Source organism: Vombatus ursinus, unplaced genomic scaffold (genome assembly GCF_900497805.2).
Source record: "Vombatus ursinus unplaced genomic scaffold, bare-nosed wombat genome assembly UNPS02009835.1, whole genome shotgun sequence".
In the NCBI taxonomy this organism is placed as follows: domain Eukaryota; kingdom Metazoa; phylum Chordata; class Mammalia; order Diprotodontia; family Vombatidae; genus Vombatus; species Vombatus ursinus.
Window position 1 is genome coordinate 18,533,511 of NW_020949613.1, and position 14,475 is coordinate 18,547,985.

At 37.8% G+C, this 14,475-nt stretch overlaps 1 protein-coding gene across 1 annotated transcript in view; it reads right to left on the bottom strand.

Annotated features, from left to right (window-relative positions):
- COL9A1 (collagen type IX alpha 1 chain) overlaps positions 1-14,475 on the bottom strand; it is a 122,977-nt gene that overhangs the window by 91,166 nt on the left and 17,336 nt on the right. Inside the window, exons 6-7 of the mRNA XM_027852959.1 lie at positions 1,179-1,256; positions 319-339 (exon numbers count right to left, since the gene is read on the bottom strand). Coding sequence (XP_027708760.1) covers positions 319-339; positions 1,179-1,256 — 99 coding nt within the window. The remainder of the gene's footprint in view (positions 1-318; positions 340-1,178; positions 1,257-14,475) is intronic.

Genomic DNA, 14,475 nt, shown 5'->3' on the forward strand with positions numbered 1-14,475 from the left:
TCCAATATCACCAACTTCTTTCCTGAGCATCTAGGGTTTCCTGTGAGGGCTATCTGCCTGACTTTCAGCTGGCTCAGAGGGGATCGAGTCCTCCCCTGCCCTAGCACAAACCTCAAATGCTATAGGACTAATGCCTGCAGGAAAAGAGGAAATGATCCCTAGCCTTGGACTGACTGTGATGGACATTCTCTGATACTCTTCTCCATTTTGCATGTATCAGGGCTCATTAGGTCTTCTAGAATACCTTCCTTTTAATTTTTTAGTTTTGAAAGCAGAACAAAAGAAAACAATACTCACATGCCCAGTGACCAAACTTACCTCCCCGTTGCTCAGGCTTGGCTGCAGAAGAAAGATATGAGAAAGTAAGAAATTTATTACGCAAATCACACAAGAACTTACTTGAGCCACGCACAAGCAAAGAAAGTGCAGAAAGACCCAAAAACGGAAGGGCCCTCGGTTCTGGGCAGCAATAGCCATGTTCACCAACTCTCTGTCTAATCCACGAGCTACACTGTCCTCCCTGTTGCCCCTGCTGGATTTTTAGACCCACAAGACACATAAAGTGACCTCCATCAGCACCTTAACTCGACACCCCCACCCACAGGTCTGCAAAGCAAAAGCCCTGGGACACCAACAGCAAAGGTAAACCAGCAGCTGGAGGCGTCTATTTCTTCTGTTTATGAATGGTCCTGAAGGAGGGTCACCAGGATTGGAGGAAACGTGGAGGCTGGGTCAAGGCAGGATAGAATGACAACAGTCCCCTTTAACCCTTTCTGCAGAGGCAGCCTCAGGTTGGAGCAACTCCATAAATGGCCCTCCCAGTCTTGGCTTCTATGTCCTCACCACAGCTGCCCTAGGCATTCAGTTTCACCTTCAACTTTACTGAGAATGACAAGTGAAGCCTACCAGGGATAAGCTTTAACCAAAAAAAAGTGGCACACAGGGAATATTCTGTGCATTTGGACAGATGTGCTGGGCATTCAGAAGAAAACACCAAAATGCCAGCCAGAGGTTATGTCAAAGTGGTTCCTGAAAGACAAGCTGAGGGTTGGGGTTTGAGCTTTCTGTATGAGCTTAAGTGGATCAGGTGGATAAAGATATGTAGCTAACTCCTTAAGGGAGGGCAGCAACTAGAAAGGTAAAGAAGGGGATGGAAGAGGATAGTGCCCTAGCTTTACCCGGACTGGAAGTTCATGACAAGTTTCTCTTCTAGGTCTCAGAGGGTCACAATGAATCAGCAACCACTGGAGTTCAAACTAGAGAAAAACAAAACGAAGTTCAGCTCTTTTTTGAACAGAAATATGCATGCATGAACATCACTAAAACCCTGTTATGATCATTGTTTGGCTTAAAGCTCAGCTCCCAACAGGCCACCTCCTATGTGAAGCCACCCTTGAGCTCCTAGGTCCTCCCCATTAAATTTTGTCTTTGTTTATTTGTGTATAGAGTTAGATGTGTATGTGTTGATTCCTGTATAGAAAGTACAGTCTTTGAGGGCAGGGACTGTTTTCACTTTTGTTTCTGCATCCAGCAGTTACTATGGCTGACACATAGTAGGTACTTGTAAAATGCTAGTTAGTTAACTGATTATATCTCCAGGACCTACAGCAGCATTGATAAATACTTGCTAAGTAATTATAATGCTTATTATCACTCAGAGGCAACCCTGGGTTGTCAAAGACTATGCCAGCACAAAACATCTTTGGCAGGTCCTACCTAAGTGGAAAGACTATAGACCTAGAAAGACACTGTGAAGACCAGTCCAGGTACAGTTATCCCTTCCACATCAGACTTTCTCCATCATGGTTTTGATATATCCCAGGTCGGCATAGGAAATTAAGTGGGAATTTGGAAGGAGTTTTGCAGAAGCCGCAGACAATGAGAAGGCCAGCAGACAATGCAGAAAAGGTTTGGAAACTCAGAAATGCATAAATATATGTATAGTATTGTATGATATCAATATATTTTATCTTTTAATACCATAATAATTCAGATTTCTTCTCTGGTACAAAAGGAGGGCCAAAAAATTTTGCATGGATTTTCCAGATCATGGGGGCCCTGCATCCCTACCCCCCCTCAATGGGGAAGGGATAACTGTAAATTCATTGAGGATCAGCAACTGAAGGTCAGTCACCATGTGATGAATGTGGAGTCAGGAAGACCTGAGTTCAAATCCAGCCTCAGACATTTACTAGCTGTGTGACTCTGGGCAATAGTAATTATTAATGAAGGGGCATGATCTTTATTGGGGGAGGAAGTACACAGAGATGAAATTCTGTAATGAAATTAATGAAACTGAAGTAAAGATACAGCTTGTATCATTAAATTAGGGTCAAGTGATATAATGGAGAGGCCATTATGTAAAGTAGCACAAAAGCTATTTAGGTGATTGTAGAGTACCTTGACCCAGGCAAATTGGGTAGTATAGAGTGGAGGTATCAAATTCAAATAGAAATGGGGGTCATACATAAGGATCCCTGCAGGCCTCATATTGACTTAGAAGAACACATATTAATACTATCCATGTTTCAATGTATTTTTATTTGCTTTGTTAAATATTTCACAATTACATTTTAATCTAGTTGTGGCCCCATTGAAGGGTGAGTTTGACATCTCTGGTATAGAGCATGTGCTTTTCTTTGAATGTAACTTTCTGGTAGAAAAGACTAGAAAAAAACTTACCCTTTCCACAGATGCAAATAAAACTTCTCTGTCCAAGGACTCCAAAATTCTGGGTACCTTAATGGCATACGATAACTAAATGGCTACCATAAAGACCTGCCAAAGAGGCACAGAGAGCTACATCCCAGCCCTGCTCCCCTCAAACAAGGCAGGAAAGAACACCTGTATCTGGTGGATGTTCCTGGTCTCTGTGAAGATGGAAAAAGATCACAAACAGCAATGCCAAGAGAGGTGGCAACAGATAGGGTGAGTAAAACAGAAGAAATCTAGGTGCCAAGAGAAATTTAGAGTATTGGAGAAGAGAGAAATGCTGGAATGATGACACCTGTAGTAGGGTAGAGTTGGAAAGAGTAAGGCCTGGTGGGCTGTGAGATGTAGAGTCAGGAAAAAAATGAAAAAGAAAAAAGGAAGATTGAACAGAGTGTAATCTCATCCAGCTGGTGAAAGATTTTTTTTTCAAAAGATTAAGGACTAGTGATACAAAAGGTAGAAGCAGCTAGACGGTTCAGAGGATAGAGTTCCAGGTCTAAAGTCAGGAAGACCTAAGTTCAAATCCAGCCTCAGACACTAGCTGTGTGACCCTGGACAAATCACTTAACCTTTATTTACCTTAATCTACTGGAGAAGGAAATGGCAAATCAATCCAGTAACTTTGCCAAGAAAATCCCATGGACCTGTTCTATGGTCTATGGGATCACAAAGAATCAGACATAACTAAATAACAACAACACCCCATCCTCCCCTCTAACACACACATACCAAGTTGTTAGTTTAGTCTTACTCCTAAAATTACTTTTTTATCACTTTGTATAGATTTTGCCTTTATTAATTCATTTATTTCTGTACATACTGTCGCATCTCTTCTCACTCCCTGACCTGATCCCCAAAAGGAAGCATCTTGAGGACAGGGGCTGTTCTGTTTTGGTTTTTGTCTGTGTATCTCTCCAGCACCTTGCACATTGTTTTGTATATAGTAGGAGCTTAACGTGTTTGCTGAATTGAATTGAGGAGGAAAGAAGTTGAAAGTAGGGAATGAGCACAGTAATGGGAAGAGTTGAGATCTGACCCAGAAAATCACTAAAGCAGTAAAAGGGCAGCGGGAGATTTGAGGGTCACCAGAAAAACCTACAAAAAGCTTTTATCATCCTCAACTATATTTTTTGTGAGGAAGTTGCTTCATAGGCACTTCAATCCAGATAAATTGGTGTTACTGAGTAAATAAATTCTATTTGTACTTGGAAGCCTTCTGGCAAACCACCAGATCATAAATCCAGACACATTAGGGCTTTTTCTTCCATTCAGGAGTGATATTTCCCCCTCTAAAAATCGATATTATTAGACCTGCTAAATCTAGAGAGGGGTTAAATTACTGTCTTATTACATCTAGGAAGATATACTGGGTTATATGACTGGATGTAAAGTTATGTGGGCAGACAAAAATCAAGGAACAGAATGTCTGAGGTCCTTTACTTATGCCCATTTCAGAGAGAGTTTTTGACTGAGGAAGACTTCAACCTGCCTGTGACTCTGTAGATGTCTTAGAAAGTCTGAAGCTCAGAGAGGGTTAGGGACTTGCCCATGGTCACACAGCTAATAAGTGTCAGAAGAGGGATTTGAATTTCTGCCTGCATGATTCCAAGCCTAGCACTCTATGCATTACATCATATTTCTTCTGTTGTCACAGTCAAGAGATTAAAATGAGTACCGTGAAAAGGCAATGTGTCTTAGTGGACATATTGGTGATCTAGAAGCCAGAAAGACATAGTCAATGAATTCTGTCTCACCTCTTATATATACTAGTTGTGTGACTGGGCAAATCTCTTAACTTCACAGCCAACTTCTAACTGAAATTTAATACTTTCTTCTATTATGAATGCAAACAACAAATATTATTCTATAGCACAAGTCTACCAAAAAGGTACATGATACAGAAAAGGTTAAGAACCCCTGCTATAAGTTGAAGAGAAGGTGCCAACCTGCTATGGTAGAGAAAGTCTTCATCCAGAGAATTCCCTGTAACAAGGAAATCATGGGCCCAGTCCCTATCCCCTATCCCCTGAGGTCATAGGATAATAAAAGAGGCTATTTATACTCCATTAAAGTCATTTGCATACAGATAACTCACATCTTCAGATAAATATAGTATTTCTCTTTTTTAAAAACTATTTGCATTATAATCACCTTAGGAGCTTTAATTATGTGACTAACCAAGAAACCTGCATCCTTTTTGTTTGGTCTTTTCCTAAGGATTATCTATTACAAATGCAAAGCAATTCCTGAATGTGGTTTTTCTCCAAGTTTGTAATGTTCTTTGGGCAAAGGAGAACATGTGTTTAAATATTAAAAATACTTTTGTGTGGTAGAATTTAATTAGGAATCACACACAAATCCATCTATGAACACAGACCTGGTCTTTCAGCTGGCCCTTGAACCAAGGATTAGCGAATTTATCTGTGCATTAATATAAACACCAACTAAGAATATTAAGAATTTTGTATATATCTACCCTTTGGAGGCATGTAGTATGAATCCCCAATTTTCATATTATTAAAGAAAGACTGGTAGAGTGCCTGGGAAGGAGTCCTTTTCATTTAAAAAAAAAAAAAAAAGGCGGCCTGGGAGCCCAGGCAGGGGAGGGAGTTTTTTTTTCCAAAAAAACTGGTTATCACACCTTCACTATAAGATATCTTGAGAGGTAGCACTGCATAAATAGTAGATAGTGAGTTGTCCTCTGAGTCAAAATGTTTTGACCTGGATTCAAGTCCTCTGCCTGATACATATTGGCTGTGTGACCCTGGGTAACTTGTTTAATCTCTTAGCATCCTAGGTGTCTCTCTAAGACTATATATACCTCCTCCATTTTGACACAAAAGTTGGTATGCAATGGCCTGCCTTTCCAGGCCAAGGATATAAGTTTGGTTCATGACCATGGAACTGAACAAAGCTACCTGGAGTCTATGGGGATCATACCCATATCATAAGACAACATGGCAGAAGCTCATTGGACTAAGATAAGGAGACCTAAGTTTTAGCCATTTGTTTGTTCACTCACTTGTGCAAAAGCTATTTACTGAGTTGCCTACTCAGCAAACGTAACTGCTGGGTCCTGAGGGAATACAAGAGCCCTCTGTCTTTATCATACTCCCTACACCCTAGAAGCTTACAGCCTAGGAAAGGAGATGAGACATGTATATAACTATGCTATCAAACTGCACCTGTTTAGTTAGTTATAAGTGGTACAGATAACAAGTGCTTAGCACTTAAGACCCTCCACAATAATTGCAAACTACCTTTCCAACCCTAATTCATATATTACTCTCTCTTTCAAGAGGCTGGAGCTAAAGGCCTGGAGTCAAGAAGGCCTGAGTTAGGGGGCAGGTAGGTGGTGCTACAGATAGAGCACCAGCCCTGGATTCAGGAGTTCAAATCCAGCCTCAGACACATAACACTTACTAGCTGTATGACCATGGGCAAGTCACTTAACCCCATTGCCTAACCAAAAAAAAATTATATTAAAAAAATAAATAAAATTTAAAAAAAAAAAGAAGGCCTGAGTTGAAATCCAGCCTCAGACACTCACTAGCTGTGTAACCCTGGGCAAATCACTAAAATAACAAACAAAAAACCTTTTTGCCTCAGTTTCCTTATTTGTAAAATGAAGAAAAATATAGCCTCTACCTCCCAGGGTTGTTGTCAGCCAGTCAATAATCATATATTAAGTGCTTTCTATATGCCAGTCACTCTAGTAAGTGCTGGAGATACAAGGAAAGGCAAAAGACAATCTTTGTCCTTGAGAAGCTCACAGTCTAACAAGAAAGTCAACATGCAAACAAATACGTACAAATAAGTTATGTATGGGATAAATAGGAAATAATCAACAGAGGGAAGGTGGTAGGGGGATTAAGGGAGATCAAGAAAAGCTTCCTTTAGAAGGTGGGGTTTTAGCTGGGACTTGAAAGGAGCCAGGTGTTTAGCACAGTGCCTAATACTTAGTAGGTGTTTAATAATTACATGTTTCCTCTCTTCCTTTGCATGCACTATGTTCCAGACAAACTGGACTCCTCCTCATACTCTGCCTCCACACATTCATTCATGTAAATCTAAATATGCCTGGAATGAATTCTTTTCTCGTCTCTACTTTTCAAAGTCTCTTTTTACCAGAGGTCAACTCAAGTACCACCTTCTTTGTGGTCTTCCGTGTTTCTTCCATGTTCTCTACCTCCTCAAAGTCTCTTAGAACACTTTGTGTGTGTCTATGTATCTTACTTTGTCCTCGTCACACACTACCTTGAATTCTGGTACATGTCAGATCCCTCTAGTGAATAGGACTTCTTTAACCTTTTTTTATATCTTGGACTCTTTGGGCAATCTGGTAAAATCTCTGGACCCTCCTCAGAATAATTTCTTTAAGTGCATAAGATAAAGTACATAGGATTACAAAGAAACCATTTACACTGAAATTATATCATTTCCCATCCCAAACCATCCAGGTTTATAGACTCCCCCATCCACCACCCTGAAATTTATCCATGGATCCCTTGGGGTAGGGAATCTGTGGACCCCAAATTAAGAGGCCCAGTTCTAGCGAAATGTAAACTCCTAGAGGACAGGGATTGTGCCATTTTTCTTCTTTCTATCTCCAGTGTCTTGGATGTGGTTGGTAAGAATGTAAAAAATGTTGGTTGAATTAGGATTGTGAGAAAAAATAGGTAGGTTTTGGAGACATTGAATGTGGAAGATGAAGGAGGAACTGGAATAAGGATGACTGTGACATGTCTAGTCCTAGGTGACTAAGAGAATGGTGGGACTCAACAGAAAAAGTGAAGTCAAGAGGAGGTGGTGGTTTAAGGAAAGGTGTCTGGTTTTATCAGAAATTCTATGGTTTACTAGTTTTGTGGCTCTGGGCAAATCTCTTTACTTCTTTGTGACTCAGTTTCCTCATTTGTAAGATGGAAAAGTTGTTAGATGACCTCTAATATCCCTTCCAGCTCTAGAAGTTCTACAGTAGCTAATAATAATAATAATAATAATAGCTAGCATTTATATAGTGTTGTGCTGACCACTATGCTAAGCAATTTTATGTGAAAATATTTTACTTTATTTTTCTGTGTTTTATTTATTTTATTTTTAATTTATGACATAAAACAAGCATCTCCATAACATAGTATCATTTTAAAAAGGTAATTGCACATGAAACTGCAAATCTGTTATATACAACTTTTAAATATACAATAAAGTTGTCATGTAAATTTCTTTTTTTTCCTCCCCTACCCTCCCTAGAAATGGCTAACATTAGATACAAATATGTTATATATGTGTGTGTGTGTGTATGTATATGTATATGTATATGTAAAATCATTCTATTCATACTTCTATTTATCAGTTATTATCTCATTTGATCCTCACAAGAACCCTAGGAGATAAGTGCTGTTATTATCCTAATTTTACAGATATGGAAACTGAGGCAAACAGAGGTTAAGTGACTTGCCTCAGGTGGCATAGCTAGCGTCTAAGGCCAGACTTGAACTCAGATCTTTCTGACCTCACAACCGTGCTCTATCCACTGCTCCACCTATTGCCATAACTCTATTAGTACCCAACTATGCTAATCAAAGACAAATAATAAAAAAGAGGGGAAAGTAGACCTGTATGTCTCTGTAAAATTCCTTCTGAATTCATTTATGTTCCATGAAAGGAGAAAAACAATAAATGTTGACTTTTAAAACTTTCACCAGTTTAGGTAATTTTAAAAATTACTTTTTAAAAATTTAATTTATTTACTATTTATTTTATTTAATTTATTTATTTTTAAATTACAATTTAAAAAAACTATTTTGTTTTCAAACTTGCATCAAAAACAAGTTGAACCACTGTTTAGGTTTGTATTTAGACTAACCTATAACATCACTTTAGACATTTTTTTCCCTGTAACCTCCTCCATGAGTATGACACCTCACTAATTTTATTGCCCTCTAGTGGACAATACAAGAGAATATTGTCCTATAATACACAGTTTAGGCCTCAGAAGAATGATTCTCTCAGCATGCCTTTGGGGAAAAAAATCCAACCGCATCATATAGAAATGTCACAAGCAATTTTCCCCACTGTGGATCATATAGATGTCTGTAGACGCTACAGCCATATCTTTTGCATCAATTCCATAGTCCCAAATAGAAGACTTCTCTTGTTGCTCAGTCAAACTCCATTTGGGGTTTTGTTGGCCAAAATACTGAAGTGGTTTGTCATTTCCTCCTCTGGCTCATTTTACCGATGAGAAAACTAAAGCAAACAGGGCTAAGTGACTTGCCCAGGATCACACAGCTAGTAAGTGTTGGAGGCCAAATTTGAACTCAGGTCTTCCTGACTCCAGGCCCAGCCATCCACTGGGCCATCTAGCTGCCCATCAAAGACAGCTAAGAAAATATAAGTAATAATTTAGGCGTGTGCTACATCAGTTGGCCAAACTAACATTAACCAAGCATAATGGCCATACCGATGTTTCTCACATGGCATTATAGGGATTATAATAGGATCTGTGATCTCAGTGGTATAGGAAACTCTAAGATGAAAAAACTTCCTCTACTGATGCAGATTTGCTCCTTTTCTGTAACTTATAGCTTAAGAGAATTGCCTAGAACCCCAAGAGACTTGCCTAGGGGGGCACAGTCAATATATACCAGAAACAGAACTTTAACTAAAGTCTTCCTGGATCTAATATTGCCTCTTCTCTACCACATGATGCTGCCCCTTATACCATAACAAATGATCTCATACTGTGCTAAATAAAAATAACTAACATTTGTATATGGGGCAGTAAGACTCAACTTCATGAGTTCAAATCTTGCCTCAGACACTTACTATCTGTGTGACCCTGGGCAAGTCACTTAACCCTGTTTGCTTTGGTTTTCTCATCTGTAAAATGAGCTAAAAAAGGAAATGGCAAACCATTCCAGTATCTCTGCCAAGAAAACCCCAAATGGGGTGACAGAGGCTGAAAAATAACTTAACAACAATAACAGAAACCATTTATATAGCCCCTGCTATGTGCTGGGCACTGTATTAAGCTCTATGTAAATATTATTTCATTTGATCCTCACAACAACTCTACAAGGTAGGTACTATTATTATCATCTCCATTTTATAGATGAGGAAACTGAGGCTAACACAGATTAAGTAATTTGCCCAGAATCACACAGCAAGTAAGTGTCTGAGGCCAAATTTGAACTCAAGTCTTCTTGACTCCAGGCCTGGAACTCTATTCACCATACTACCTATAAGAGATGATTCTAATGATAATCTTGAAACTGATTTTCCCATACTAATATTCCTGAGAAATTAGTTTAATTGTTTGATATTGTACCAAAATCAGATATTGATTTATTTGGGGATATAAGACTGTCATCTTTGGAATCGGGAAGACCTGGATTCACATCCTGCTTCTGACACACAGGCAAATACCAACTCTCAGCACCCAAGGCAATTCTCCAAGACTGTAATTACAACAGAGAGGTTGCCAATCTGCATCAGTGGAGGAAGTTTCCACACTAGGGAGTCATCTATACTAATGAGATTATAGGCCCAGACCAAGACAAAACCAAAATAAAACTTTAAAAAGCAGCTATTGTCTCCTTCCAAAAACAAATCCATCCCTTGCTATATGGTAAAATAAACCCTGAAACAACTATGTGCTCTTATAGAGAAGTCTAACAAATATAACTGAAAAGCCCTATATTCGAACCTTAAAAAATATTATATCTACCTCTGGATAGCTAGTGGTTAGAGCAACGGGCATGAGTCAGGAAGACTCATTTTTATGAGCTCAAATCTGGCTTTAGACACTTACTAGCTGTATGATCCTGGGCAAGTCACCTAATTCTGTTTGCCTCAGTTTCCTCATCTGTAAAATGAGCTGGAAAAGGAAATGACAAACCACTCCAGCATCTCTGCCAAGAAAATTCCAAATGGGATCACAAAGAGTTGGACACAAGTAACACAACTGAACGACAACAACATATCTGTCTACCCAGTCAGGTTTGCTTAGATTATTCTCAGGGGAATAAAGGTATAGTCTGTGAGTCATACGTTCTCAAGGAACTTTTATCCTCCATCAAACATGCAACAAATCCTCAGCATAGATCCTTGAAAAGGCAGAGAGAACCTCGTTTTCTGATAGAGTTGTACCCAATAACTTTCCTCAGCAATCAGAGTGACAATTCACAATAAAGAACCTGTTGTAAAATAACATGTTTTTATGAGGAGCTGCCAAGAATTCAAGTTGGTTTTTTTTTTTCAGCAGGATAAATGGTGCGATCATAAAATATGTGCACAAAGGAGAATAGGAAATACGGGATTTATTTCTTTAAAATCAAAGTAAGCAATGTATTATAGCAACACATTGGAAGAAAATATAAAGTGTTCTGAGGCCACTAAGTAACCATGAATGATGAGGAAGCACTGGGGCTGTATACCACATGAGCAACTATATTGCAAGGCTTATGAAAAACCTCTTGAAATTGGTTTCCTTTTCCAATTTAAGAAAAAGGGAAAGGACAAAAGATAGGCAAGGGAAAAGCATGGACTAGGACAATATAAATGAGTCTTTTAGCATTAGGAGTCCATCAAGTGTTATTTTCTATTGCATTTTTTATGATGCTGTTTTCAGGGTTTGCTTTTGACAGCTGAAGACACCTTTAGAACAGAAGCTTTGCTTTTGATCTACGTTACTGAAGAAAAAGCACAAAGTCACACATCTTTCAGAATATATTGAATTACTGTCATGTGCCAGAAATTAGAAAGAAGTAAATTTCATGAGGCAAATTAAAAAGATGATGTTGTGTTATTCTTATTCTAATGCTGTTCTCCATTTTAATTTAAATTTTCTAATCTAGAAATATTGAATATTTATTGTCTCCATGTATGAGAATGAATGGACTAGAAATTTTGATTCATACCTCATATGCATCTCAGAATGTTTGGAAATCGGTGAGCATTAACCTCTCCATTCATAAGAATGGTACCAAAGACATCATTTAATCTTGAAATAAGTACAAGCTAACAAACTGATATTTTTTAAAAATAGCTAATCACTTTAAACTTCAACTGATAGAAGATATGCCTCCAAATCTTAATCTTCAAAGTATATAATTATATTAATCTTTGCACAGTGATTTATAAGCACAAAACATCTTCATATGCTTTCATTTGCTTCATTTGATTCTCACAACACTCCTATAAGGTATGTCCTGTTAAGTATTATCCTTTTCATTTTACTGATATGGAAAGTAGGGTTCACAGAATGTGAGACCTGCCCAAGATCATAGTTTCACAAATTTAGAGCCAGAAGAGACCTTAGAAAGACAACTAATTCAACCTCTCAGTTTCACAAATGAGGAAACTGAGGCCCAGAAAGATTCATAGGATTAGAAACTTAGAGCTGGCTGAGACTTTAGAGGTCCAATTCCCTTTTTGTTAAGTAAATTAAGGAGGAGAAGAAGAAGAAGAAGGGGGAGGAGGAGGAATTAAGAACCAGAGAGAAGTGATGTACCTAAAATCACAGAGATATTACTATTAGAGGTGACAGAAACAGGATTTCAACACTGTACTACACTGCTTCATCAAAAAGGATTAGTGCCTAGTGAGTAATTTTGGAGAACCCAGTTTGTCAGAACCCAGGAGCAAAGCAGATTTAGTACTTAGTTACGTCTTAGTTATGTCAGCATCTTCTGATTGATTGGTAGAATCAAAATATTAGAAATTATTGTTCTCCTGCTCCTGTAGTTGCCACATAGACACAGGCAATAACTAGACAAAAACATTTTTATATTTGTGTCACATTAGTTCTCTTAATTTAAAATTAAATCACATATCTACATGGGTCTAGATTCCCAGCAGCACAACCAAAATCGAAATTAATAAAACAAACATATTACCTTTCTCTTGAAAACATGTTTACTTTTAGGAAATTGGTAGGAACATAAATAATGTGATTACTATTTTGATGTATGCTAAAATGCAAATTTGTATATGTATGATTTTAGATACATGTCTACCTGTTTGTATATGGAGAAGAAGATGCTTTCTTACAGATTATTTGATTTAGAAAAAGGTCTATTTTTCTCCAATTAGTTTCAAAATTATAAATCCATCTCCTTATGAAACCAATTTAGTATTATATGTTATCTATAGCCAAAAATGCTTCTGACTTTCTGGTCTTTCTTTACCATGCCACCAGGCCACAGAAACCTCCTTACCATGGGTTCACTCCACCTTTGGACTTCTCACACAAGAAGTTCAGTCCACACCTGTGGCACTTTCTTATGATTGGCCACTTTCTCCCTGAACTTCCAATTAAAAAGGAAAATGGCAAGGACAGCCATGTCTTCATTTCTCTCTAGGCTCCACTTATGATTCTCTGAACTTTCTCTTCCTTTCTCCCCCTGACCATGAAACCTTCTCTCCTGCCCTCCTGTCTCTCTTCTCAGTTCTCTTTTATGTGTTGTGTTTCCCCCATTAGTATGTAAGCAGGGAGTGTCTTTCTTTCTGTTTATATTTTTTTTCTGTGCACTTAGTCCAATGCCTAATACATAGTAAGCACTTAATAAATCCCCATTGACTCTATCAATATGAGACATTACAGATTCATCAGGTAGAGATACATAGGAAGTATGTTCCAAGCATGGAGATTGTTCTATAAAATGTAGATAGGGTAATGGAAAACTACTAGTCCAATTTGGATGGAACACAATGTATAAAGAGAAAAAGTTGAACTAAGGTTGGAAAGGTAAATTAGAGTCAGATTGTAAAGGAGTTTAAATGTCAGGCTACGGCATTTGTGTTTGATCCTAAAAGCCAAAGGCAACCACTGACAGTTTTTGAAAAGAAGAACAACATGATCAGAGCTATGTATTAGAAAGGTTATTTGTTACTTGTGGAACAATGGACTGAAGATGCAGTGACTAATTGCAACATAAGAGGTTTCATGGTGAAGCATGCTTCACTCCTCTCAGAAGAGAAGTGATGGACAATAGATGCAAAATAAGATAATACTTTGTCAGATGGTGTTAATGTATTGTTTTATTATAAGGAAGAGTTCTTAAAGGGATTGGCGTATGAAGAAAGATAATTGAAAAAATTCACGAGTGAGCAGAACCAGGAGAACATTTTACATGGTATCAGCAACATCATGTTGCTATGAACTATGTCAACCATGTGTAACAACTTAGCTCTTCTCAGCAACACAATGAGCCAAGACAATTCCATAGGACTCATGATAGAAAATGCTATCGACATCCAGAATAAGATCTGATAGAGTCTGAATGCAGACCGAAGCATACTATTTTCACTTTATTTTTTTCATGGTTCTTTTCTTTTGGTTTGCTTCTTCTTTCATAACATAGCTAATACAGAAATATGTTTTATATGATTGCACATACATGGATAACCTCTATCAAACTGCTTACCATCTTAGGGAGAAGGTGGTGAGGGAGAAAATTTGGAACTCAAAATTGTTTTTAAAAAATGGATGTTAAAATTTAATGAAAATGAATGTAAAAATTTACACGTAATCGGAAAAAATAAAATACTATTTAAAAATAAAGTAAAATATATCAATGGAAAAAAGACATTGATTTTTAAAAGGGTTTTTTGTTATTGTTTAGAATGTATTGGAGGAAAGTCAGTGTTGCACAGTATACCAACACTGGTCTTAGTATCAGAAAGGCCTAGGTTCAAGTTCTGTCTCTGATATATAGATAGATAGATAGATAGATAGATAGATAGATAGATAGATAGATA